This window comes from Columba livia, chromosome 7 (genome assembly GCF_036013475.1).
Source record: "Columba livia isolate bColLiv1 breed racing homer chromosome 7, bColLiv1.pat.W.v2, whole genome shotgun sequence".
Lineage (NCBI taxonomy): Eukaryota > Metazoa > Chordata > Aves > Columbiformes > Columbidae > Columba > Columba livia.
The window spans coordinates 23,126,826-23,152,627 of record NC_088608.1 but is presented as its reverse complement, the minus strand read 5'-3'; the positions used below and the strand labels follow the sequence as shown (position 1 = coordinate 23,152,627).

The window sequence follows — 25,802 nt, the reverse complement described above, 5'->3', positions numbered from 1 at the left end:
TTCAGAGGGTAGTGCTGTCATATGCTCTCTATTTTGATAACATACTCAGGTTTTCTCCATTTTTATACTTTATCTGGTCAGCTTGTTAGACCTGTCACCATGGTGCCTAGTATCCCAGGAATCCCAGGGCCTTCCTCCCCACAGCCAGTGCAGTCTGAGGCTAAATTGGTAAGTGAAAAACTCCATTATTCCTCAAGAAGAATAACTTGAGAAATTAATTAAATTCTATTGCTTTTTAAAAACAGCTTTAGTTTTCTTTTGTTAGTCAAAGTTCTGCAAGTACAAGTTCAATAAAAACAGAAAAATAACAGCTGTGTTTATTTTACAGTTATTTCAAATGCCAGCCTATGTTAGTTCTGTTGTTAATGGTCATTTTGATCTTCTTTTCAATCATTCTTTCAAATGAACCAGATTTTTTACTAATCTCCTTCTTGCTCCTGTATCGGAGGACAGGAAACGTTAGTTGGAGCAAAGACAAGATTAGTAGCATGCTAACATTGAACATCACCTTCAGAGAAGCAGACTATGTTTCTTCCCAAAGGATATAATATTTCTTAGAAAAAAGTAGGAAAAGAAAAAGGTTTCTTAAAAATGTTTTCAGAACCTCAACTGAATATAGTCCATTTGGCAAGAGTTTCGTAATAAGAGATGTGTGTTACTGGCAGGCAACTGTTTTGCACAGAGGTTGTTTCTGTTTCGTGGCAGTTTGGGGGCTTTGGAGATTATTGGGGAAAATCACAAGTAAAACAAGAAGAAGAAAGTTTGGTTTGCTTTTAAATATTAGTTATGGTGGTAGTTTGAATTGATCAATTTATTGAAAAACTTTCTGCAACATTAGGTAGTTGTTTTTCTGTTTTTGCTGTCTTATTTGTTTGTTCCAACATTTGAAAGCAATAGAAAATCTGTTATTAAACAATAATTAGCCTATTTATTTATTTACAAGATGCCTCTGTAAACAGTATCTGTCTTGTGAAGCAGTGTTCCTCTTCTGACTCTTACTTCATGCTAAAAAAGAATCAGGAACACCTACTAGATAAAATGTATTTGTGTATATCAGTATTGATAAGTGAGAGGATGCCGTGAGCATCCTTTGATAATTCGTTTCTCTCGACCTATGGGCCACAATATGAAAAATGGTGAGTCTGGGAACACTAATTATTCTGCTGTCTGGAGTAATTGGATTCCAGTGCAATGGGTACACCAGACCACACTCGGCAAATACTGGAGCTCATGTGGAGAGCTGGTCACTAGTGCACTGACTTTTCCTGATGCTGTCAGGTCTTCCTTCATTTTCCTCCTCTGTGGAATACAATGACTTAAAATAGTGTAGAGAGGGACAGAAAGGAAGAAAGTCTGTTTCTGTGCATCCTTGTCCCCCTAGGAATGACAAAAGGAATCTTTAATACCCAAGGAGATATTTAAATATAACCAGCTCTGATTAGATGAATTTATCTTAAATCTGGGAGAGAAGAATGTAAGAAAGTGGAAACAAGAACTGTTTTCTCAGAAATTGCACATTCCTTAGAGTCAGGAGACTCATGTGCTGAATTCTGCTTTGTGAAATCCAGGAGGAAGTGGTTCCAAATGATTTGTTAGATGGGCAAGAAAATAGATTTTTAAGCATATTACTGAGTGATTTGCTCTTGCAAAACTTTAAGGGGAGAAGGAAATACATATCTGTAGTGAAGACTTTGATCACATGCTGGAAGAAGCAATCATTCAGATGCAAAGAAAAGCAAAGATCATTAGACTTAAAATTTAACAGTCTCATTTGTCTTCTCCTTAGAATTTAGCTAATATATGCACTTCAGTGATTGCTTATCTTTTTTTTTAAATGAGACTGTAAAAAGGGCATTTGCAATGTTACTTTTTTCCTTTCTTATTGCTTAATATAAAGCATGAGCAGAATTCAAGAATATTGGAATTATGCATATTTCTTATGCTCATTTACTTTTATATAGTGCCTATTCTCAAAAATAAAAAACTTAATTTCTTACCACTCCTAAAGTAAAAGCAATTTAATGAGAAACTTAATGTTTATGTAGAAAAGCTTCCAACAGGAAGCCTGACTCGCTATGCCACGTGATGCATTGTTGGCAGATATGTGATGGTTTATTAGCTGTGAAGTTTCATTTAATTTTTAAAATTAAACTCTTTGTACTGCCAAATCCTTTCTTTTCCATGTATCTCTAAAATAATTTTGCTTGCTAGATACTAAATTCTGCAAAGGTATGGTAATCAGATTTATTTTTCCTAGTTGTGTTCCTGGTTAAGCCAACAGAAGACTTAATACTTACTTTTACAGCTATTTGTTTGCTTTCTGTTTCATTACTAGTTCTCATTTAAAGTTGCAATATAAGCTGTTAAACTGAATTAACCTTAATAAGTGAACATTGTATGTTTCATCATGGTGTATGTTTCATCTATAAACAGTATACTGCAAATTTTTGATTTATTGGTACATTTAAGTTAGCGGAACACTGGGAACACTTCCTGTGTCCTTTTGCCTCCCATAGCCACAGTTCTGCATCGTGTTGGGGTGACATCTGTCAGCCTAGGGTTCGTGGTGTCTTTTGGACAGAAAGCTGGAGGAAGGGGCAAAGCTGTGATGTTCCCTTCTCAGCTATCAAGGCTCAGGAGTCAGGATTTTTATAAGTCTTTAGAATTTTCTTGGCTGTTGCTTTATTTTATTTGTAATTTATTATTTTATTCTGTATTGATCAATGCCTGTTGTTTCCTTATGAGTTGTTAGTACCAAATTGTACGTAGAGCATCATATATTTCTCTACATGAAATCATGAATGAACCTTAGTAAAACGAATGGACATTTTGATTTCTAAAAGCTAAAGCTTAAAATAACTGGCAGAAGCTGTCAGACTCCCTCAGCATGGCAGTTTTGGTTATTCATGTGAAGTGAGTTACTGAGACATCACTTCTAGAGCTCTGTTCTTTCCTTGCTGAAATGTTCTTTTCTCTGGTTACCATTAAAATTGCCTAACACTAAATGATCACATGAATTCCACAGAAGGACAGTTGCCTGTGAGAACAGTTTCACTGAATGAAATAGCAGATAGATAAATGTATATCAGCTGCAAGGAATAAAGACTAGGAGGAAAAAAAAATGTTGTAAATGAAAAATAAAAATATAAAAGCCATGAAAGCCAAGTCTTTAAAAACTGGCTATGCAGTGAGCCAAATCCTTATGATTAGTGACATTATTGGAGAAGGTTCTCAACTGAAACAGCTGGAACTTAGTGGAAGAGTGTGTTAAGCACAGTCTTACGTGTCCACTTCAGCACTGAAACATGTACAGTGCTACGTGTTTCAGTGCTATGGGATAATTACATGAAACTAGGTTGCATTTTAATTTTACTCTCCAATATTAAAGTTATTGTAGTGAACAAAGCTGCATTCACACCTCTTAAAGGCACTGCTACTGTAGTTTTGAACGTTTTGGGATCTTTTTTCTCCTGCTTCTTGTACAACTACAGTGAAATATGACTAGAAATGTTATTCTGACACAAGCTGTCTTTTACTGCTGTTCTTTTAAAAATAACCTTGTATCTTGTACTGCAAATGACATTCAAGAGGAGTGAAAATGAGTTTCAGATTCTGTGGCATAGTTGATAGTATAAATTGTCAGTCTTTCTGACATGACTGTATTTGTTGTTATGGTAAAGATACAAACTCCCATATACTTAAGTAAAATCCAATGCGTAAGTCAGGTTTTTTGTGCTTTAGAGAGGCTTAGAAGTAGATGCAATAACTATGTTTTAAAAAAAAAAGAAAAATGCTTCCACAATAAGATAAGGATGCATGATTCTAAATATCACAGAATTGCTTCTGATCTCTTAGTGAGCAGATTGTAACTGTATGCTTTCTGTATATGAAATGTGAGCCATGAGCTCACATGCGAAGCATCATTTTTCTGAAGTATACAGCTTGTGGATGCAAACTTAATGTCCAGACCCTTCTGCATGGATTGCAGAAGTTTCCAACAAACTTCAAAACTCCTTTAACACTGAATCTTTCCCTCCATCTCCTCCTACCCATAGAAAACCCTTTGTCACAATCTGAGAAGTACCTTGCACACAGTGGGCAGCCAGTAGGTTTTCTGCAGGAGGTTTCTACCGAGAAGTGACAGAGGGCAGCTTGGCAAATGTTCAGGAGCCGACATTAACTTGCTGGAGCCCGGCATGGGACCTTGTGCTCAGCAGAATTCCTCTGACCTGTCTCTCCGCGTGCCGAGCTAATCAGCAAACACCTAATGAGCCTACTCTAAAGAAACAGACCCTCTCACAACCTACTTCATTTTCATATGTTCTCTGGGGGTGGAGAGACAAGACTTCATAAGGACTGATGATGCTGCAAAGACCACAATAATGATAATTAACTTGCTGAATTTAGAAGATTATGCTGTTAATTAGTTGCAAAATAAAGATAAGTAATAGAGCAGCAGATGGTAGGATAACACCCAGGAGAAAGAGGGTTATTACTCTGATGAGCTTTTGTGGCAGATATGAAAAATGGATCTGAGTTTTTCACAAATTGTTTCTGGAGAATATTATCTTGTTTCTGTGAGCTCTTGACGGAATGATCTAGTCCTACCAAATTTTGACAGATGCAGTGAGGATTTGTTTTCAAGGGTATACATGAACAGTAAAACCTTGCTAATAAAGACTTTAAAAGCTATTAAGCTATTTGAAAATACCAATTTTAGTTTGTCTCTAATAACCAAATAGTATAAAAAAGACCTTGGTTGTCATGAGGTTTCCCCACATGATAGTGTTTATATACATTTATTCTAATATTTGTTTCATTACACTTGATTTTAAAAACTCTGATTCTCATCGTATTTGGGGGAACTGTCTCGCTGCTCACAGGAAGCATGACATCCATATAGTATTTTACTCCAGTGTTACCTTCTAAAATATGAAACTTTTAAAATACGTGAGCTGGATTATGCCCTCCTGAAAAATCTGTAGATAGCCACCAGATTTTCACAATGTTTCTGCATTTGTGGATAATTTTAACCATAACTATTTGAATTTCAGCTTTTAAACTCTGTAATAGAAAGATAAAACCGATATTTTCTATTTCTGTTTCTATAGCATTACATTTAACAATGTAATTTTCAAAATGAGTTTATTTACTTATAAATCTACAAAATTATAAAGTTTGTTAACATGACAATAGGGAAGGCTAAGTCCTACTTTGACCGCAATCCTCCTGTGCTTGGTGATAGATTGTTTATAATATAGATGGGATTGTGCTATTTCCTTCACTTTCTACTGCTATTTTCAAATTAGATGTAAAATATGTAACTTTAATAGTATGAACTTCTTTTTTTCTTAGGTTAACTTTTCAGATATTTCTTTAACACAGAAATGCAGAAGTAGAAAGAATGGAGTTGGACAATAATAACAATTACTTGCCTTATGTGCACATGGGAATAAAGAAAGCAAACCCATATTACTTTTGTCTCCCACAACTTCTGAACTTGAGCTCTCCTTCTCTCTTTCACTAAGGAAATGGGTATGCCAGTGAAACTTTAAGTAACCGACTTTAGACAAACACTACCAAGCATTTCCAGGAGTTCATAGAGTCTGATTTGGAGTATTTTTGTGGAGGATGCTGACACCAAGATTTGCTCCTGCAGTCGCAAGCAGAGTAGGTCAGACCCTATGGCCAGATTTGGAAGTGACGTGTCTCCCTGGTAGTCCTGGTGGTACCTTAGAAAATGTTACCATTTACTGATCTGGATTACTTAGAATTTAAAGGGGCTTGGTGTTGAAATCATCTTAACCTTTCAGTTGCTGTAATTAGATCATGGAGTTTGGTTCTAGTAATTTTAGTTAGACAATTAGAAAACACTTGAGTTTTTCTGTGCTTGTTTAGCTGGTTACAGGGACTGGCATTTTTTTTTGTTACTTGTTTTTCCAAGGTGAATTAGGAAGGTACAGATTGATTCCTGAGTTTGTTCTAATGCTGTAAAGGAAGAGCTAAAACAAGAACTGAAGGGTTTAGGGTTTTCGGAGTACTGTACATAAGATTTAAGGCATGTTATCCTAAAAATTTTTGTCATCCTGCCCTGTTGCCTGTAGCTGTCCTAGATTCTTGTTGTTAGAGCTGAGCACTGTGGAAATTACTGTAAATTTGCCTTGTGTACTTTTCTGAAAGCACTTTCATTCCAGGAAATTTAGAAAGTTGACACAAAAATGAGATGGGGAACAGAACTTCATTAACACCAAATTCTTATGTACCCTTTAATGGTCCTTATTTGCAGTGATATGTGCCATTACATCCAATCTAGAGCAGTCACTACAGATGAGACTTAATACAGATGGCACTGGCTAAATATTCCGTAAGAGCAAGGCAGCAGAGGAACGTTGGGGTTTCTCGGTTCATTTTGTAGTCCTTCAGCAGGATCTCTGCTGGTGAGATGCTACAGCCAAGTCTATGGATCTGGTAGTTGAGATAACTTGCCATATTGCAGACCTGAAGATTTTCTGCAGTTCTGACAGAGGTAATCTGCAATCTGCTGCTCTAATTGTGAAACAGGATCCAGGAAGCCTGTCATCACACTGCCCTATAGTCCAATGACTGAGTTATTGAGAGACATTGGATATTGCAGTTTATAGAGAATATCTACATATACTGGTGCAGAGTCTTCTGCTTATTTTGAGCTGGCCAAATGCAGCCTGGCTCCAGCATTTTTAAGACAGTCTGTTAATATGAGTACTTGGGCAATACTTTGTTCATGTTCCAAAATATGATGACACAAATTGTCAGAGCTTTCACCAACTGTCATGTATTAAGTCAATCGTTCTTTTCTTAAACTTGTATTAGATTCTTTAAAAATCCACTGCTCAGTAGAAAAACAGTCTTAATACCATTTGTCTAGTAAGGTAAATTCTAAAATTTTCATAATTTTAAATTAAATTTAAATTTAAATTTTTAAGAAGTTATCTGGAATTACCAGCAGTTGTATCTAGTGAAAGTTGGTATATTATCACTTCTGATTAAGAATTTGTTGTAAACAGAATATCTTATCTATTATAATTTTAGAATCCACCAAAAGTTGAGTGAAATAATTTTCAAAAGGTAGTCAATAAATGCTTTAAAACACTCTATCAAGTTGTCAGTAATTCTTGAATGTATAATATACAGCTGAAATTTGAAATTACTGTTCGTAGTGGCTGTGTGCAATAAAAGAACTTCAAACATTTTAATATTTTTTTAGTGTAAAATAGCATGCCGTGAGAGTTACCTTGCATATTTCTATATGCTGATCTTTACATACAGCCTGAAGCATGTTATTGTTTTGTGCATTTCTGAGATGTTTCAGCAAAGACCTTGGTTTTTGTATAGTAATTGCTCATAGGATGGATTGTAGAGGTGAGTATTTGTAAAGACCATGAAGAAGTGGAGTCATAACAAACTATTTCAAAATGGAGAGAGAACACAAGAATTCTTTTTAAATGGAAAGAAGTTTGTGTGCTTTGTTTTACCTCTTTTGCCTCGTGTGGTTGTTTTCTTTCTGCTCTGTGCCTCATGCAATACCAGCCTCAGCAGCCCTTTGTTCATGGCCTTCCAGTCATGCTTCTGTGGGCACAGTTCATCGCGAAGGAGGCTTTCTGTTCCCTCTCCAGACACCTTACCATCCCTCTTTCTGAGATCCTATGTAGAACCTCATTGCTATTGTCATGCTTGCAAGGAATTGTCACCTATTAGTAGGTATATGCTTAGATCACCGTTTAAAGCCTATAAAAAGAAACAGCTATTTTGAGTTGGAGTTGCTGTTCCCAAAATCAAAATAACTTATAATGTAAATCATTAACAGCTCCTCAAGTTAGCATGATAGAATATTTCCTTTTTTTTTTCTCCTCTTTTTTTTTTGTTCTGCTTGCAGAGATTGAAAGCAGCCCTGACCCAGCAGCACCCTCAGGTAACAAATGGAGATACTGCCAAGGGACATTCAAGTGGGTTGGTCAGGAGTCAGTCAGAGGAACCACGACCACAATCACTACAGCAACCTGCAACTTCAACAACTGAAACACCGGTATGAGAACAGAGTGGACGTGCACTTCCTGCCCCCTCATTATGCAAAAAAAATCCCTTTTTTCCTCTTTTCTTGATTTGTAAAATAGAGTAACATGAGCTACAGACTCCTCTTGGAATCAGTAGTTCTATAGCAGTAAAATGTTTATAGTTTTTACATGTTCTTAAATGTTTCTAAAATGTGTTAACTATGATGGTAACTTCAAAATACGTACAGTCCACCTTCTCAAAATTAAAACTAAGTCCTCCTGATTACCAGAGTGCATTAGCAGGACATTCTGTGGTAACTGAAAATTGTACAACTGGTTAATATCTATTTGGAAAAAAGAAGTGCTTTTATGTTTTATTTATATTACGTTTAATATTTTAGATCATAAACACTTAAGAATTTTTATAACTGCATGGGGTATCACAGCTATATTAATTTGCTTGAAGTGCCTGTACTGGGCTGCCCCAAGAAGAGTTTCAGCTGCGTGATGAAGTTCTGTGTGATCCCGGGTACCCAGAGTGGGGCTCTGAGTTTAGGAAAGGTGTGCTGTCCCTCTGGGATGTGATAGGTGAAAACAGGGGAATAAAGGACAAGAACTCTTGTGTCAAACTGCAAGCAGGAGGGCTGCTGGAGGAAAGAGAGACTTCCATGGGTGAATCCTGGAGGATTGCTGCTGTTCTGCTTAAAAAATACAAAAACAAACAAACAAACCAACAAAAAAAAAAACATCACCACCAACAAAAAACAACCAAAAACCATGTTGGAATATGTTTTCAGAATGCTTTTAAAAATCTCAAAGAATATTCTCAGAACTCATAGCATAATGCCAGTTTTATAAAAGCTGCATTCTTGACTGAGAAACCAGAAGGACCTGTATCGGCAGTGAGAGCCCTCTGATTCTTGAATGGGCCAGTAAAGTCAAATAATGTATCAAAACAAATACCTTTGGAACAAAAAGAGGAAAAAAGTCACCCATTGTAAAACAATCTGCTGTTCTCCCATACTACATTGGGTTTTTAAAAAGAATATTTTCATAATATCACATAGGAGAATTTTCAAGATTAAAAGCTTGCTGTTTGGTTATTTTGTGGTTACTTTATAATTCGGATTTAAAGAAAAAAAATTGCAAGTGTTTCATTCTTAGAAGTCTGATTTGAGTTCCCAGGTTTTTTGTTACTAGCTGTCTAGAATTTACGCCAAATCAATGTGCCAACTGATAGGCGTTTGCAGTTTTTAAATTAAAAATAAAACTTCCTTACTGTGCTAGACTGAATGTGCAGGTGCACCAGTGAACATGTCATGGAGACAGTTATATTATGTCTATCTTATCACTTGAAAGGAGTTTAAGATCCATTGTATTCATATCATAATTCATTAGACCTTTGCCCAGAGTCTGTATACCACTATGAAAGGGGTATAATGCATAATTTAAAATATTGAAATATTTTGATCTTGTAATAATATGTGGGTGGATATAAGGGAAATTGGGATGCAGTGGTGGAGAACATGTCAACAAGTAGGAAATTGCTATCTGGAGATCCAGGGATCAGCAAGTATCAGCACTGACAGCATTTGACAAAAGACTTCTGTATATTAGGCATGAGCAATTGTGTAGTATTTGAGTTGCGACTAGGTTTGTGGGAAGGATCAAAACTAGAAAATGTATTTCCTGCTGAGTGTGGCTTTTTAAAGCTATTTTGGGTGAAAGAGTTTTCTAAAGTTTACCTTGTGCCATCAGCATTGGTGAAAGAATGTCTGAGAGTCTGTCCAAAGAAGTATTGCTTCCAGGCTTTATTCAATTTCCAAATGTAAATATCATATAAATTTAACTCTTTGAAGTGAGTGGCTTCTTTTAATGCAATTTTAAAGCAAAGCTGGAGTCATGATTGAAATGTTACATGTTAATGCAGCATAGTAAGGAATGTAAATGCAGTGAAATATTTTAAAACGGAGCTGTAGAGTTAGATGATGTGGCTTTCCACAGAAGAAATGTAACAGCCTATTTAGAAATGTTGTGAATGCTCTTCTCAAGGTGTGTAGCTGAAGTCATTGGTAGTATTATTCTGATAACTTTTACACTTTTTACTGTTTTCAGGCATCACCAGCTCAACCTACACCACAAACACCAAATACAGGTGGTCGGCGAAGAAGAGCCGCTAATGAAGACCCTGATGAGAAGAGAAGAAAGTTCCTGGAGCGAAACCGGGCTGCTGCTTCCAGATGCCGGCAGAAACGGAAAGTCTGGGTGCAGTCATTGGAGAAGAAGGCTGAGGACCTGAGCTCGCTAAATGGCCAGTTACAGGTATGCTTCTTATTTCGAGTAAACATATATAAGCGTTTCAGTTCTTAGACAGTGATCATGGATCAATGAAACCCAAACGTTGCATGAAATCTGAAATAGAAATGGTTTTGTAACTGGTGGCTCAGGTCAGAATTGAAAATTCAGCATTAATTGCATATACTGTTAAAATAAGATAATAAGAGAATACTCAGATTTCAAGATGTGTAAACTTCAGGGTCATACCCTTTTGTCCTTTGTCCGTTTTAAATAATTTTCAGACTGATACTAAACAAGGATGACAAGATGTATTGGAATAAAGCCTTATCATCAAAGTAATAGCCTTACCTTAAAAACATTTTGCTCAGTAATTTGTATCACAGCATGGGTTACTTAAATAGGGTTTGGCTTAATTTGTATAATTTTGGTTTAATTTCTTTTTAACTTCACTTTTCTTTTTCCTTTAAAGTGAATGTAGTGCTCGTGCAAGGTGCCAGCTTGGCGTCACTGGGACTGAGGCCTCTTTTGTCCCCACACAGGTACAGCACAGGCAGTGGCAGAGCAGATTTCACCCAGCGTGTCAGTGCTGCAGTGAGGGACGTGCACTACAAGAGGGTAGTCCAGTGTGTGTTGCCAGTCATTTTTACACCTCATCTGAGGTCATCAGTTGTTGGAAAGCTGTCATATGGACACTTTTCCCCCTGTACAAAAATCCATGACTCTCTTGTTTAAACTACTATTAAATGTTAAAGCATATTTTCTTAATATTTTCCAGCAGCACAGGAGAATTGGCACAAAGTATTGTTTCAAAATACAAAGCCTAAAAGCTCTATTTTGAGAAATGCAGAAAGGAAAAAATGATACAGTTTCCTAAATGCATTCATTTAGAAAATGCAGTGCAAAGTATTTTGATATTTTAAAGTTTCATTTCCTGTTATTCCATCAGTTCACTTTCCTTCCTATTAAAACTCTTAAAGTTTAAAGAATAAAGATAAGATAAAGAAAATGTCCCAGCTTTATCAACAGGAAAGCAGGGCATGTTAAGATTACTTTTTATCATGTAATCAAAGCTACAGCATGTCAGTCATCTTCATGTTAATGTCTTTAAAAATACTCAGCGTCCCAGACCGTAAAGTCTAAGAAATTCTTACCTAAGCACGCAACGTGGAATTGTTACCTGTGTTCCAAGAATCATGACACTGCACCAGCATTAGTTGAATTTCTTGCAAATGTACGATCGTCTCATACCTGTTCTGTCTTTAAACAAGTTCCTTTAATGCAGTCACAGTCCTCACTGTAAATCCATTAATTACAAAATGGTTTGTAACACTACGGCTTAAATAATCAAAGAAATAAGTGAAGGTAGAACTACAGGAAGAAAAAGAACAAAAAATATTGGCTATATATCAGTTTTCTTAATGACAGTAATTTTGATATTATGTGAACTGTCTTAACTTACACATACCAATTTTTATAACCAAAACCAACCTACATACCATAACCAAAAGACTTCCAGATTTCAAAGAGTTAACTCGGTAAAACTGAATTCAAGAAAAAGAATTTTCTTATGGTTTGCCAAAAGCAAAACCGTTAACTGTGAAGAACAGAATGACTTGTAAAGAAAATTGAATGTCAGAGAAATAATTAAACTGTACTTTATGTGGAAACATTAATCAATCCTATATTTCTATAGTAATTCTTCACTTGACAGGCTAACACAGCTGATCAGCGTAGTGGGCAGTAATGACCCATTATTACTTACTTTATATTTAATAGTAAATTTACTAAGTTTGGAGTTTTGCCTTAGTACAGTTTTATAGACTGAGTCTTAGGGTTTAGTAGTTCGTATTTTGTTTAATATCTAAGTGACCTGCTCAGCTGAATTTACTGAGATGTCAGGTTTCCAAAAGTAGTTTAATACCAAAATGGCTACATTGTATTGCTTCACAGTACAATTCTGACTTCTTTCAATGGAATTAGTAGCTTGCTTGTAATGTCTGTCTCAAAGCTTCTAAAGTCAATGTCAAGATTTTTGAGACTGGAGCTCTCTGGCACAGTACACAGAGATTTTGAAGAGGTTTACTTGGTTGATGTATAATTTGTTCAGTAGTTTTCAGCTTTTTGCAGATTAACTTCTGCCTACTTTCTTCTTTTAGACGATTGAATGTAATTTCCTTTTTAAGCATTATTTTTCAAATTGTTGCTTAAGGGAGAATGTCCATCTATTACGTGGTCACTCAATCATATTGCAGGATCAGACACCAGCGTTCATGATATGATCTCTATTTGGTCCCTGTCGCTTTAATAATCTTAGAGGGCAGCGTATTAGTAGAACAACCACCTGTCTTCCTCACAATGTTATTGCATGTTTTAAGGGCTCAGCAATCAAGTGGCAGTTTGTACAAATACTGCAGAAGCTGCTTCAGGAAGGCTAAATTGTGAGAGAAACACCCATAAGCACGTGTTCTTGTCCATAAAGGGGTATCTTGTTGAAGTTATCTAAAAAGAAGGAGGACTAGCAGTGTTTTAACTCAGCTACAGACAGTCCTCTATCCCTGTAAGTCACATCTACCTGTCTCTGGTGATAGTTTTGGTAAATAATACCTCACAAATATTGTCCCATGCCTTGCTGAGTAAGGATTCATCTGGTCTGACTATTAGATACACATTTTGGACCTAGGAAGAAATAAGCAGATACAGAATAGATTGTACACTGCATGCTGTACCAAGTACCATGTGTTTATTCTTGTTAGCCTGTTTTCCATAAAGACCACCACATTAACGTATTTTGAATGAGATGGAAAGACTTGCTGTTGTCACATACGTGATAAGAAAACTGCAATGTGTATAAGAGCTGGTTCTCGAAGTAGTTCTTACTGGTAATATGTAAATGATTGCCTTTCTGTGACACTCCATGTACCATGTATCTGGCAGATGTAACTCTATTCTACTTTCAGGAATGATTTGTATATTACATATAGTACTGTTGGCAAACAGTGTTCATGTTATTAACATTTCTGTAACAGCTATGCATTTGATGATAATACCTCAACTTTTTTAGTACAGGAATGCTGTTGCATTTTCTTTTTCAAGTCTGCTTAATGTAACATATTTACTCTATTTCTGTTAGCAAAATTCTTAGTGTTTACAATACAGCTGACATCAATCTATAAACTGCTTTTTCAAAAATTTTTCATTGACATTAGTTTGACTTACACTAATGCACAGTGACTTCATACTTATGTGCTGTTTGTGTGTAAAATTCTTCCTTAAAATGTGGGAGATGAGGGTAGAAGATTTCTGAAAACCTTTTACCAATTTGATCGCTCATTTTGCCAAAGTTCTTTTAAACTTACAGAAGAATGTTTCATATTCTTGGACATTGCTGCGTCTGTAGCTTATCAAGAAGTGTCTCAAAACTACATCAGCACTTTCTTTTCTCCCCCAGCGATGTCAGTTCTGTGCAGCTGCCTGCTTGGCATCCAGAGCTGTGGTTCCTCAGTAAATAACATGGTGAGCTAAGAGGAGACTGGGAGCTGAGGCAGAAGTAGTGCCATTTCTGCACAGCCCTAGATTTCAGGACATGGAATGTCAGCTGGTAGAGACTTCGTGGTTTGGGTTTTTTTTATGACAACTTTTTGTTTGCAATCACATTTTTCTTTCATTAGAAACATTCATAAAGTCAGATTTTGGCTTTCTTTCAGCTCCTGTTTCTAAAAAAAAAGTTTCTAAAAGAGGTATTTGGCACAATAAAATGGATGAATAGAAAAGTAGTCTTCAATAGTTCAAGAGGATTTTGCAGGTATAAAGGCTAGAAAGTTGTTGTTTCTTAGGTCACAGAGAGGTCACAGGGGAGCTTTGATTTTAAAACTATGATATTTTAGCTACAGTATTTATAAATTATGTTACTTAGTGTAATTAAACCTAATAAATTGTGTTTTTAAAAATTGTTTTCCTTATTTTGGAATACTTTTACTTCTAATTCATTTCTGACTGCATTGCCTTATTTCTAGCTAGTAACTAGATTGACTTTTTGATCTTTTTTTCCACATAATTTTATTTGCAGTCCAAATTTCCTGTACTTTGTTTTTTCTTTAGCTTGCTCTCAAATGCATAAACACATGTATTTAACAAACAATTCTGTCATGCACGCGGTATATAACACTAATGTTCCAAGGCTGTTATAGGTTAAGTAACTTCAAGTCTTAATGGAAAAGATTTACATTTAAAAGAATTTAACCCATGAAAAGCATATACTGTGACAAGCTATGGCTGTCACAGAGCATTACAGACAACTTCATTCTGTAGTTACGTAAACATTTTTCTACTATTTTAAGTGCAAATGGATCTATCAAAATGCCGGCCCATTCCTAATTTGGGTTGTGACGTACAACGCACTTACGTAGCGCTTCTCATCTGTAGATATCAAACTGCTTTACAGGGAAGGTGTCACTGGCCTCCACTGTACAAATGGGGAAACTGAAGCACAAAGAAGTAAAATGACTTTGCCCAAGGTCACCCACCAGTGGGAAGGCACAGCCTGGAAATGAACCCAGCCACTTATTCTGCCAGTGCCACCTCCTGGGTTACACCCTGCTTTAGTGACATAAGCTGACATTTCAGGATTTTGTCATGGTTATCAATTATTCCTTCATATAACATGTTTATGCATGGTCAACAAAGAGAAATTGGTATGGAAATCAACAGACATTTACAAAATTATTTTCTTTTTCAAAGTCCAGGTACAAACACAGTCAGCAAAAATCATTCTGCTTTGGCAGATTTTTATTTTTACCTTTTTTTAATGTTGTCTGTGGCATCTGTTAAAATGTGGGTAGTTAAATGTAAATTTACTCTGGTTAGAATTCATCACAAAACCTTGAAAAAGCGTCTTACAGTAGCTGGATCATGTGAATGGGACTATATGTAGACTCTGCATCTGCAAAGCGAAAAACATGTTGTATTTTCCAAAAAAGCATTTCCTGTTTAAGAAAATCATAAAATAAATTTATCCAAATTTCAGCTAATATTTTAGTGTTCTGAGATAAAAGAGATGTATACATTTTTGCAATATGTACCAAATGGAAACTTCTTGTATTTTATCTACCCCTAAAGCAACAACTGAAAATCCTATAAAACTTAATACTTACCTTCAAAACGTGTGTAGTTTGAGCCTGGTAAAGTACGTAACTTTCTTCTCCTTTAGAATGAAGTCACCCTGCTGAGAAATGAAGTGGCACAGCTGAAACAGCTTCTTCTGGCTCATAAAGATTGCCCTGTAACCGCCATGCAGAAGAAATCTGGCTATCATAGTGAGTAATGTTCCATTACCTATAGCCTTAGGCTGCATCCATGAAATACTGCCGAAGTGAACCGAATGAACATTAAAATTGAGAAGTGCCGTTCTAATATTACATAAAAGATTATTTTTTTTTAAATTCTTGAAGGTTATTGGAAGGCAGGAATGAATATGTGATATTTAGAAATATATTTTAAGTCCTGTCAGTTGAAGTGTTGCATAATATTGAAGGTTTTATGTTGATTTAATAAATGCATATGATAATTAGCATTTAAGGACTATCAGTTACTAGGCCTGCTTCGGAAAATATAATGAAAGTATTAAGAGCGCACGAGAATCCATTTTGTATACTTTATCTTAGCCTAGTACAGTGAAAGGTCCTTGTGGGTGTTTTTCCTTCATCGTAATGCGATTTCGGTAGAGGTAATATAACAGCTGTCCTCATTTACCATAACATGCAGGATCAGTCAAGCTGTTAAAATAATCAGATGCAGGTTCCTGGCTCCTACTGTACAATGTCTAGATTGTTTTGATTTCCACATTAAGCGACTGCTTCTCTGTAACAGGGTATTTTACAAAGCAGTTCTAAAACAGAAGGGGATACCGAGAGTTTCAGTAGCATTGTTTTTCTAATACGTATTTTTACTTAAAGGTGCTCGTTTCATTTTCCTCCTTCCAGCATTTTAAAGGTTAATTGTGCTTTTCTGACTTGTAACTTCATTTTGGGCATGATACACGGTGCCAGAACCAGCTGCTGCTGCTGGAGAATAAATGGCCAATTTTGTCCATTGTATACAAATTTGTTACAAATAACTGAGCTGGGAATGCATTAGGCAACATTCATAATATATAACCCACAGCTTTCGTTTTTATGATTTAGTGATATTTCAGGATATTTGTAAATGTGAAGATTGTTTCTGCCATATGTAGCCACTTCATTTTAATTTGCCAGTGTCAGTAATTCAGGGGAATAAAGGAACATTTTGTATTGCATGGAAACAGATCCTCAGGTGCTTGCGATAAAACTTAATGGCCACCATCTTTACTTGTAGTCATTGTAAGCAATTTCATCAGAATGGGCAATATTTTTTAATTTAAAAGATTCAGGAGATTTAGCAACTCTCTATTGCCATATATATTTAGAATACTGATTTTGTCAGTTTTGAGCTTATAAATCTTGGTCCTTTGATCTCCACTTGTTTTGACAAGACGGAAAATAGCATCTTGGAGTAAATTGGAACAGTATAGAAATTTGTTTGGGATTTATATTAACAATGATTGCTGCAGGGATGAGGCCATTATGGGTCCCATCTGACAGAACAACATAATTTCATACAGAAACTGCTACGGAATAACATTACGCACGCAATGTTGTTGAGTTTATTAAAAAAAAAAAGAAGAAAACACTGTAGGTTTCTTGAATTTTGATGTTTGGAGGATGCGTGTCCCGGAATTGGCATGAAAAATATTTAAACATAAGTCTTAAACTGCCAAATAATTACATGCCAAGGATTTCTTTCTTGAAGAATTAATGAACAACCTGTTTAATAATACTTTTTTTCTGTTCACGGAAAAGGACTATAATGTCCCTAACTTACTAAAGAATGCAAAATGAATAAGAATTAATGTTAGCCAGTGGAAAAATCCTGCGTCTCAGGAAAAAATAAAATAATAGTAAGCAAGGGGACTGGAAGCATAGTTCATCTAGTTTCTTAAAAGGTACCTTGAAAGTCGGAGTTCAACATGAATGAGAGTTGCAATGCCAACCCTCTGAAGGGATTTAGTCACATTATCTCCATGTGAATGTTGTTAGGAAAGCGTGTTGGCTCAGTGACATTCCCACAGTACAACTTGAGCGGAAAAAATGGTTTCAGTTAATACGTTCATGAAAATGGTGTTTGTAGAAAGTATTTTTAAATAAACATATTATGTTCATCAAGTAATCCAAGCTGAATTGCTTCAAAAACGCATTGAGTGGTTTAACAGTCTGTTTCTGAGGAAGAAATTGAAGACACCAGATTTGAGGGCTCCTGTGGTGCTGAATATTGTGCACTGCTGAGACAGTGAGAGTTTGTACCATGCAGACCATGTTTTAACAGCTAAGTACACAACTTAATGGGGTTTCATGTACGATGCACTTAAATAGGCACAAATAATCTATTGCTTTTCAGGCTATTTTTAGCACTTTTACATATATTTTTAAATCTTTTATTTTCCTAGCCACATTTTTGTCTCAGGGCACGCGAAAAGCATGACAGTGCAGATATCCCTTTCTTCTAGCTTTGTTCTTGGGATCATTTTTGCTTTATTTAAAAAGTCTTGTGCCTGCTTCAAAAGAGGGTGTCACAAAGACAGAGAAACCAGAAAAATGGTTATTGCAGTTTGAGGCAGCATGTGGATGAATTTCTGTTGACATGTTTGAGTTTTCAGCCAGTTTAAACTTTATTTCCCAAAGAAGGATGCTATTGCTTCTGAATGCATCTTTAAACATTTGAGGTATGCTGTACATACAAGAAATATAAATGCCGTTCATTTATTTTTTTATTTTAGCTCTCCTATACCAGATTATTTCTAAAAATCTTCTGCAGTACTATATATTTTCAAACTTTTTCTGGACTTGGAGCCGGAAAAAGGGTGAAAACTTGTAAGAAGAATATGTGTTTGTGAAAATTAGAGTTGTGGCAGGAGGGATTGGAAAAGGGTGTTTTAAGCATTTTTTAAAATATTTTTCAAAAGGACTTCATAATATTCGAGAACATTTACACAAAACTGAATACAAAGAAGGATAAATAGAGGCTGTGATGTAAGTGGTATTAAATGTGGGGGGGTTGTGTGTGTTCTTTCTCTAATTAGTTTTCAAGAAATGGTAGAAGGTGACTAACCAGCTATCAGACCTTGAATAATTTGAACCTGTCAAAGCAGTGTGTTCCTACAGCCTGTCCCAGGCAGGCGAGGGTCCTTCAGTGGTGGAGGGGATGTCCACAAAGGGCAGTGCCCTGGAAACCAGCACTTGGGCTCTAGTCCCTCTGTACTCCAGGATGGCCTGATGAGGATTACCATGAGGCTTCCTTTCTAGTGATTATCAAGGGACCAAAAAGAGCTCCGGATTGCAATTGATGGATTGTTTTCTTCTGAGGACTGAAATCCCTCTTTGTTTGCTTAACTTACTGAAAGCAATTGGTTATCAATGCTAAAAAGCAAATAATAGCAATGTTTGAGTACTTTAAAAGGTCACTCCTTAGTGCACCCTCAAAAGTCGCCTCCGTGCTTTGTCTGATACTTCAAAAATCTTTTCTATAGCTCAGTCTAGCACACATTGTGTTCTGTTACCAAACTGGCTCCCCGCTCCTCATGGCGCAGCCTGCCTGGGAGCTGTGTAGCCTTCAGGAAAGTTCATGGGATGTAGGTCTGTAAATTCTCAGCCTTTGAATGTACAGCACACGTTACTTCTGTAGATTCATTTATAATGTGGACTGTACATTTTCCTTTATTCGAGGAAAAGCCAGGGGAACCATTAAAAAGCTACGTTGTTAGCTACATTATGATTTTGGTATGTGTCAGGTGAACTCTTGAAACTCCAGTCCTGTGCCTGGCAATTCTCTGGTCAGCTGCGAAAAAAATTTTAAATGAAATCTGTCAGAATTTAAATATGACTTTCCTGTCGTCTTCTAAAAGCCTTTGTTCTTTATTCCCAGTCTTCAGGCTTAAGAAAACAAGTCACCTTTGTTATGAGATGACTTTAAGTATCTTCTATATACATTGAGTAGATTTTTCTTGTTTGGTTTTAATTCTTCAAATGAAGTTCTATACTCAGTTTTTGGCTGCTGTTCCTGTGAAGTTAGGTCTACATAAGTACTTTGAAGGAAATCTAAACACCTAATCTTTAGGGTGGTACCTCATTTCTAAATATTACTTTGCAGTTATTGAGTGGATTTACAGTTCACAGAATCACAGAATGTCAGGGGTTGGAAGGGACCTCAAAAGATCATCTAGTCCAACCCCCCTCCCGGAGCAGGAACACCCAGATGAGGTTACACAGGAAAGTGTCCAGGCATGTCTTGAATGCCTCCAGAGGAGGAGACTCCACAACCTCCCTGGGCAGCCTCTTCCAGTGCTCTGTCACCCTCACTGAGAAGAAGTTTCTTCTCAAATTTAAGTGGAACCTTTTGTGTTCCCATTTGAACCCATTACCCCATGTCCTGTGATTGGTTGTCACCAAGAAGAGCCTGGCTCCATCCTCATGACACTCACCCTTTATATATCTGCAAACATTAATGAGGTCACCCCTCAGTCTCCTCTTCTCCAAGCTAAAGAGACCCAGCTCCCTCAGCCTTTCGAGTCAGATTTATTACCATAAACTAGTGCTATGTCTGTGTCTTACATAACCCCCTGTCTGCTGTAGGCTTCCCATTCTCTAGCCCCTGGCATCTGAAAATATCTGAATCCTGTGCTTTCGTCTCTTCAGCAGTGTGTTGGTTCATCTGCTCAATGATATGAAAACTTCTGATGTACATCAGGGATCATAAGTACTCTCGTAACTGTTTCTTCCATTGCATATGCTGTCTTCCTGAGCCCATCAAAACTGGAAAATCAACCCTTTCTCATGTTCTTATCACAGTGATACTATTACAAATGTTTCCTTTGAGTTAACAAATATGGCAACATATATGTTAAGGGATTCAGAACAATGGAAGACCTTCCTTCTCTGCCTGGAAGATAATGATCTACATTACTTCCTCTCTATCTCTCACTTCTAGCATTTGAAACTAACCCTTTTTCTTGAGGATAAAGAGAATTTGGCCAACAGGGAGATCAGGGATCAGCAAAAGAAGCATATTAGGAAGACTGAGATTCATGGAGTAACAACAGCTCTGAAGAGGAGGAGCAAGCGTTACAGTAGGGAAACTGTATTCGATACAAGTTGTCCCACTTGCTGCCATTTCTTTCCAAGGTGAAGAATATGCTGCTCTCATGATTAGTAATTCATTGTTGTTCAGAAAGTGGCACTAGAGTTTCTTTGTTAGCTCGTTCATGTAGGTGGTATTTCTTTGAAAGAAGTATAACGGTTTTGCTTGCTTTACCCATCCTTTTTGACCTTACCTTTCTTTCCCGTGGAACACTTCCAGTGTTCCATCTGTATACTGGGTTTAAGTTGACTTGTTAAGAATACATGAAATACATGACCTTACATTTCTTTCCCGAAGCAGCCAATAATACAGCTGGTGCTCTCAGTCTTTGAAGAGGAGTGTGTTCTTAGTATACATGGGGTTGCTTCAACGATCTTTATGCTGGTGACTTGACTTGCTAATTTAGTGGATTTTTCTTACCCATAACTACTATGTCATATAAACAGTACAATCATAATCTTCATTTCATCATTGTTTGTTCAAACTTATTGTGTGTTTAGTTTAGTTTATTTAGGCTGTTACTCTGGTTTTGTATGGAGATGAGGCTGTGGTATCACAGTGTTGTTCATCTTTTAGTGTTGGGGTCATCCCTTCCCCTTCCTTCTCTTCCCCTGAGTAGCTGTTGAATTTGTAGGTCAAGCAAATCTGACAGGGATTGCAAAGACAAGGCTAGAAAAAAATGGAGCTCGGTTCCATTGCTGTGTCACAAGCCATAGTTCATGCTGCTTCTGGCTGTGTTTGTGTGTATCTTTCTGCATGGTTATGTTATATAGTAGTCAGCAGTGTCTTAAAAGAGACTTCCAGTGTTCCATCTGTATACTGGGTTTAAGTTGACTTGTTAAGAATACATGAAATCACTAAGTGGTACAAAAAAGTTATAGTTAAATTTGGTGTTCATACTTTTGACTGAAAAATAATAGGCTTATTTTCTTTTTTTCATTTTTGGTGGGTTTTTCTTGTTTGTTTTTGTCTGTTCAGTTTTGGGGTTTGTTTTTGGATTTCTTTTTTTTAGTCTTTAACTTAGCTTTTTGCTTGACAGTGTTTACATAACACTTTAACTTTTGCGGCTCTGGAAAAAAAGGATGATTTTAGCATGACTAGGATGTCTGTGCAAGAAAGACATTTTAAATCCTACTCATTTTGTAAATTCTAGTGTTGGACAAAGAGAATTACTTTGTAATCTGTTTACCCTCTGTGAGGAAAAAATAATGCAACTGTGTGGCTAATTCACTTCAGTTCTGTGGAGAACACCTGAAGTATTCTTGAATTATTTTTTTTTTAAATCAGTTTTAACCATTTTAAATCTTATTGAGAGGCACTTATATACTAAGAAAGTTACTGAACTTCACTCTGTTAAAAGAACATGGGTTGAAAACTTGTGGAAGTATTGTAAATAATAATTTTTCAGATATCATATTCCTGATCACAAATACTAATTACTGAATGCAGAATTACGTGATTACCAAGCAAACTCAGTAAATAGCATATGTTAAAAACACATAGCAAATTCCTATAGCACTAGGAGATCTGGCAGCATTTTTAATCTGTAAATATTGCTTATTGACATGAGCATTCATCATTAGTATTAGGTGCGATCCCCAACAGATACTGCAGTCCATATTTTTTGTTTACGAAGTAGTAGTTTCTTTAAAAAATGAAAATAAGATTGTATTGCAATTTGTGCTGCGTTTCACCATGAATTTTAATCATTTAAGGGATGACTGCCGTTACCTTGGACATGGTGGTGTGCATTCCGGGGGAAAAAAAAATAATAATAAAGGAATTTTTCTTCTTCAGCGGCAGATAAAGATGACAGTTCGGAAGACATATCGGTGCCCAGCAGTCCCCACACGGAAGCGATTCAGCACAGTTCTGTCAGCACGTCCAACGGCGTCAGCTCCACCTCCAAGGCCGAAGCCGTGGCCACCTCGGTTCTGACGCAGCTGGCGGACCAGAGCTCGGAGCCCGTGCTGTCCCAGATCGTCGTGGCGCCTCCCGCCCAGGCCCAGCCTTCTGGAAGTTGATTAAAAACTTGCATTGCAGCGGTTTCTTAGACACACCTTTGTGACTTTAAAGGGAAATCAAGAAAACACCAGTCTCCACCTAGGAGAAATTGTAGCTTAAAATTATTCATTTTTAAAAATCCAACTTAAATTTGGCTTTAACAATTGGCAGTTGAAGGTGAGACAGAACACCAGTTCTAGTCTTTTTGCAAAAGACTTTTTTTTTTTTAAAGTATTAGTTTTCCTAGTTATTTTTTGTGCTTAATGTGTAAAGTGTGTGTACAGTACAATGTGGTTTATTTCATTTTTAATTTGGTATTATTTCAACAAACATTGGGGTGAATTACTAAAGGTCATCCCCAAGACTGTGATAGTAATATTATGTGACATTTTTATACCAAAGTTCTGCATAGTCCCTATTGACTTTGTAACATTGGCAAGGTCATAAAGCACTAGGCAAGAGAAAGACAGTAACAGTAAATTTGCTTTTAGTCTTTTTGCCTTTTTGTTGTTTTGCACATTATGAGAGGAAGAACATTGGAAGAAAAACATTTGGGTCGTCTTCTGTATAGCATTTTGGTTGGCGTTTTAATTTGTTTAATAGGGCCAGTACAGTATATGAGATACAGTACTCTTATGCACATACCTTTCCTAGATGAGGATCATTACTAAATAGATTTGAATTTTTTTAAGTTTTAAATTGATGTCAGGTGGTTTTTTTCCCACCCTCCAACACTTCCATTCTGGGGGGAGGAGAGCTTTATTTCTCCAGTCAGAATAGGTATCTATAACTACCCTTTGTTGCTAGGCTGAAAACAGTAAGTGTATTGTAAAATACAGGGTTGTCATGTATGGGATACTTAGTATTCCAAAGTAGGTTGATATTTTGTGGATTTTTGAGTCACAGACTAAGGAGTTTACTTGTGGTTTTGGATGCCGGAAAAGCCTAAAATCCTTCTTCAGACAACTCAAGACTTTTTTTTGTCATTGTCTTGTATTTGCAAGCTAACTTGTACTTAATTCTTGTGTAAGCACTGTCATCTTTTAGTAGCAAAAATTTTGATACCTTTCTTGTGGAAAAAAAAAATCAGTATCTACCGTATCTTGGAAACAATGTAATTATAATGTGGTGTGTGTGGTGTGTGCGTGAGAATGGTTCAGTAGTTAATGCCAGCAGTCTTTTGCTTGAATGTTTAAAGATGCCTTCAATGTGATGCTGGCTGATAGGCGATTGCAGTTTTAAAATGTTATTTACTGTGCGAACTTGGATAACTAACATTCCATGATGTAGTTTGTTTCTGATGAGATGATTGTAGGTACACTTTTTCTCATTATCCAATCATCTGTAGGATATTGAGTTTTTTAAATGTGCCATTCTATTTTGATTCTGTACTCATGTTCAAAATACAGTACAATATTTTACAATAGATTAAGTTGTTTAAAAAAAGTAGATGTGTGCTTTCAGGTCAGAAAACTTTGTATAATAGCAAAAACAGATGCATAGTAGCAACTGGCAGTAAAGCAGGATTCCATTATGTATATAACAAAGATTTAATGCATTTATAATGGGTTGTGTCGTTCATTTGCTCTTCCTTCTCCACACTATACTCTGTGTTTTTAAGTGTCAGTGCCATCAAGTTTCTATTTGATTCCATTTTAAATCTAAAAATGTAATTGATCCACAGGAAAATCGTAAGTTCTACAATATATATACAACCGTACTATAATGAAAACTGGACAAAGAAGTATTTAAGTCATATATGTATCATTGCAGGCCTTCAAGCATGAAAGTAATAGGGATTCTAAATATTTTGTATTTTAAAACTAAGAAAGTTGAGTTGATAACCTCATGTGTTTAAAAGTCTTACTTTCCCAATGTCAAGGTAAAAGGCTGTAACACCTATTGAACATTTCCAGGGTGGTGAAACACAATGGACCTCTTGTGAGAAGGAAACTAATTGCAAAGGCACAAAATGTGAATTCTGCAAGAAAGCTATACAGTCACTTTTCATTGTAGTTTTGGTGGACTAGATAAGGCCTCATTTATTATACTATAATTTGCTCTCCTAAACACAAAGGCTTTTAAATCATATTTATATAAGTGGAGTTTTTTTATAACAAAACTGTCGCGCTTGTAAAATAAGTCTACATAAGTGTATAGGAGATGTGTAAACAGTTAATGACTTTAACAGTGGGGCTGGAAAAAGAACCATAAAAATCTGTGTTCAGCAAATAGTGAAAAGTTATTAGTTGTACTACCACGGATTCCGTTTTGAGGCGTATGTCACACTACTTCTGTACTTAGCGTTTGGGGTCTTTACATTGGACATGTTTCACAAACTGTACTGTTTTCTTCTCTGTGCAGTTTGCATGAGTAAATCATCAAAGAGAATAAAATCTATCTTTAAGTTATGTTCCTATTTTAATGAAATTATAATTGTTCTAAAAGGCGGCGCTGTCTTCAGACTTCTTTCTTCCTCCTTGCAATTATCAGCATTTTTCTGGAAGTCATTGCCATAATGTCAAGTAACGTTATGTAAAGGAGAACACGTGTTCCTTAGAAAATAAGCTGAATTCCATTGCCCTGCGATGGAGTTCCAGCAGCTTCTGATGAATTCGCCTTGTGTCTTGAGTTCCAGGAGCCCGAGGCGATGTGCAGACAAAGGGGTTTGTACCTGGAGCGTGGGGATCCCTGATGTTGCGCAGCCATTTCTGGTTGCCCTGAGTTCCACAGCAAGAGACTTGTGTGTCACCGGGACTGCCAGCTAACTCGCAGGTATCTTAATGTACATGAAGCAAGCAAATAACAGCTGTAGTCGCAGGACATGCTCACAATTTCAGTGTGAGAGGTTGAGGATAGATCATGCCCTCATGCTTGATTTTTAGAATACTAAAAGTGGCTTGGGCCTGCCTATTTATGAATGTAGGAGAATATGGTGTTGGCACATCCTTTTACATCTTGACAGAACTCTGAAATGGAGGCTTTGAAGGGGAAAAAGAAAGGTAAAGTTACTCTGTACTTGCACATATTATATGTGTTGACCAAAGAAAGTTAAATTTAAACTGCACACGACTTTGAGCCCAATCTGAGAATAAGGCCCAAGGCCTGTGTTGCTTTTTCTGACTATAAGAGTTAACGCTTGTCACTCCAAGGAAAAAACCAGGAAGGCTGTATAACAGGGCAATGTGGGGGAAGAACCAACCCTCCTTTTAATTGTCTGTGCTGTATAAACACCTGGTTTTGTACCTAACTATCCAATCCAAG

The 25,802-nt window shown here is 36.5% G+C and overlaps 1 protein-coding gene across 9 annotated transcripts in view; it reads left to right on the top strand.

Annotated features, from left to right (window-relative positions):
• ATF2 (activating transcription factor 2) overlaps nt 1-24,949 on the top strand; it is a 44,879-nt gene extending 19,930 nt beyond the window's left edge. For 6 of the 9 annotated variants that reach the window (XM_065068836.1, XM_065068838.1, XM_065068837.1 and 3 more), the window contains 5 exons: nt 82-168; nt 7,913-8,062; nt 10,146-10,352; nt 15,535-15,640; nt 22,332-24,949. In XM_065068836.1, the coding sequence (XP_064924908.1) occupies nt 82-168; nt 7,913-8,062; nt 10,146-10,352; nt 15,535-15,640; nt 22,332-22,558 (777 nt within the window). In that variant the 3' untranslated portion in view covers nt 22,559-24,949. The remainder of the gene's footprint in view (nt 1-81; nt 169-7,912; nt 8,063-10,145; nt 10,353-15,534; nt 15,641-22,331) is intronic. The other 3 variants (XM_065068843.1, XM_065068844.1, XM_065068845.1) reach the window with 1 other exon arrangement.
• The last annotated feature ends 853 nt before the right edge of the window (nt 24,950-25,802 follow it).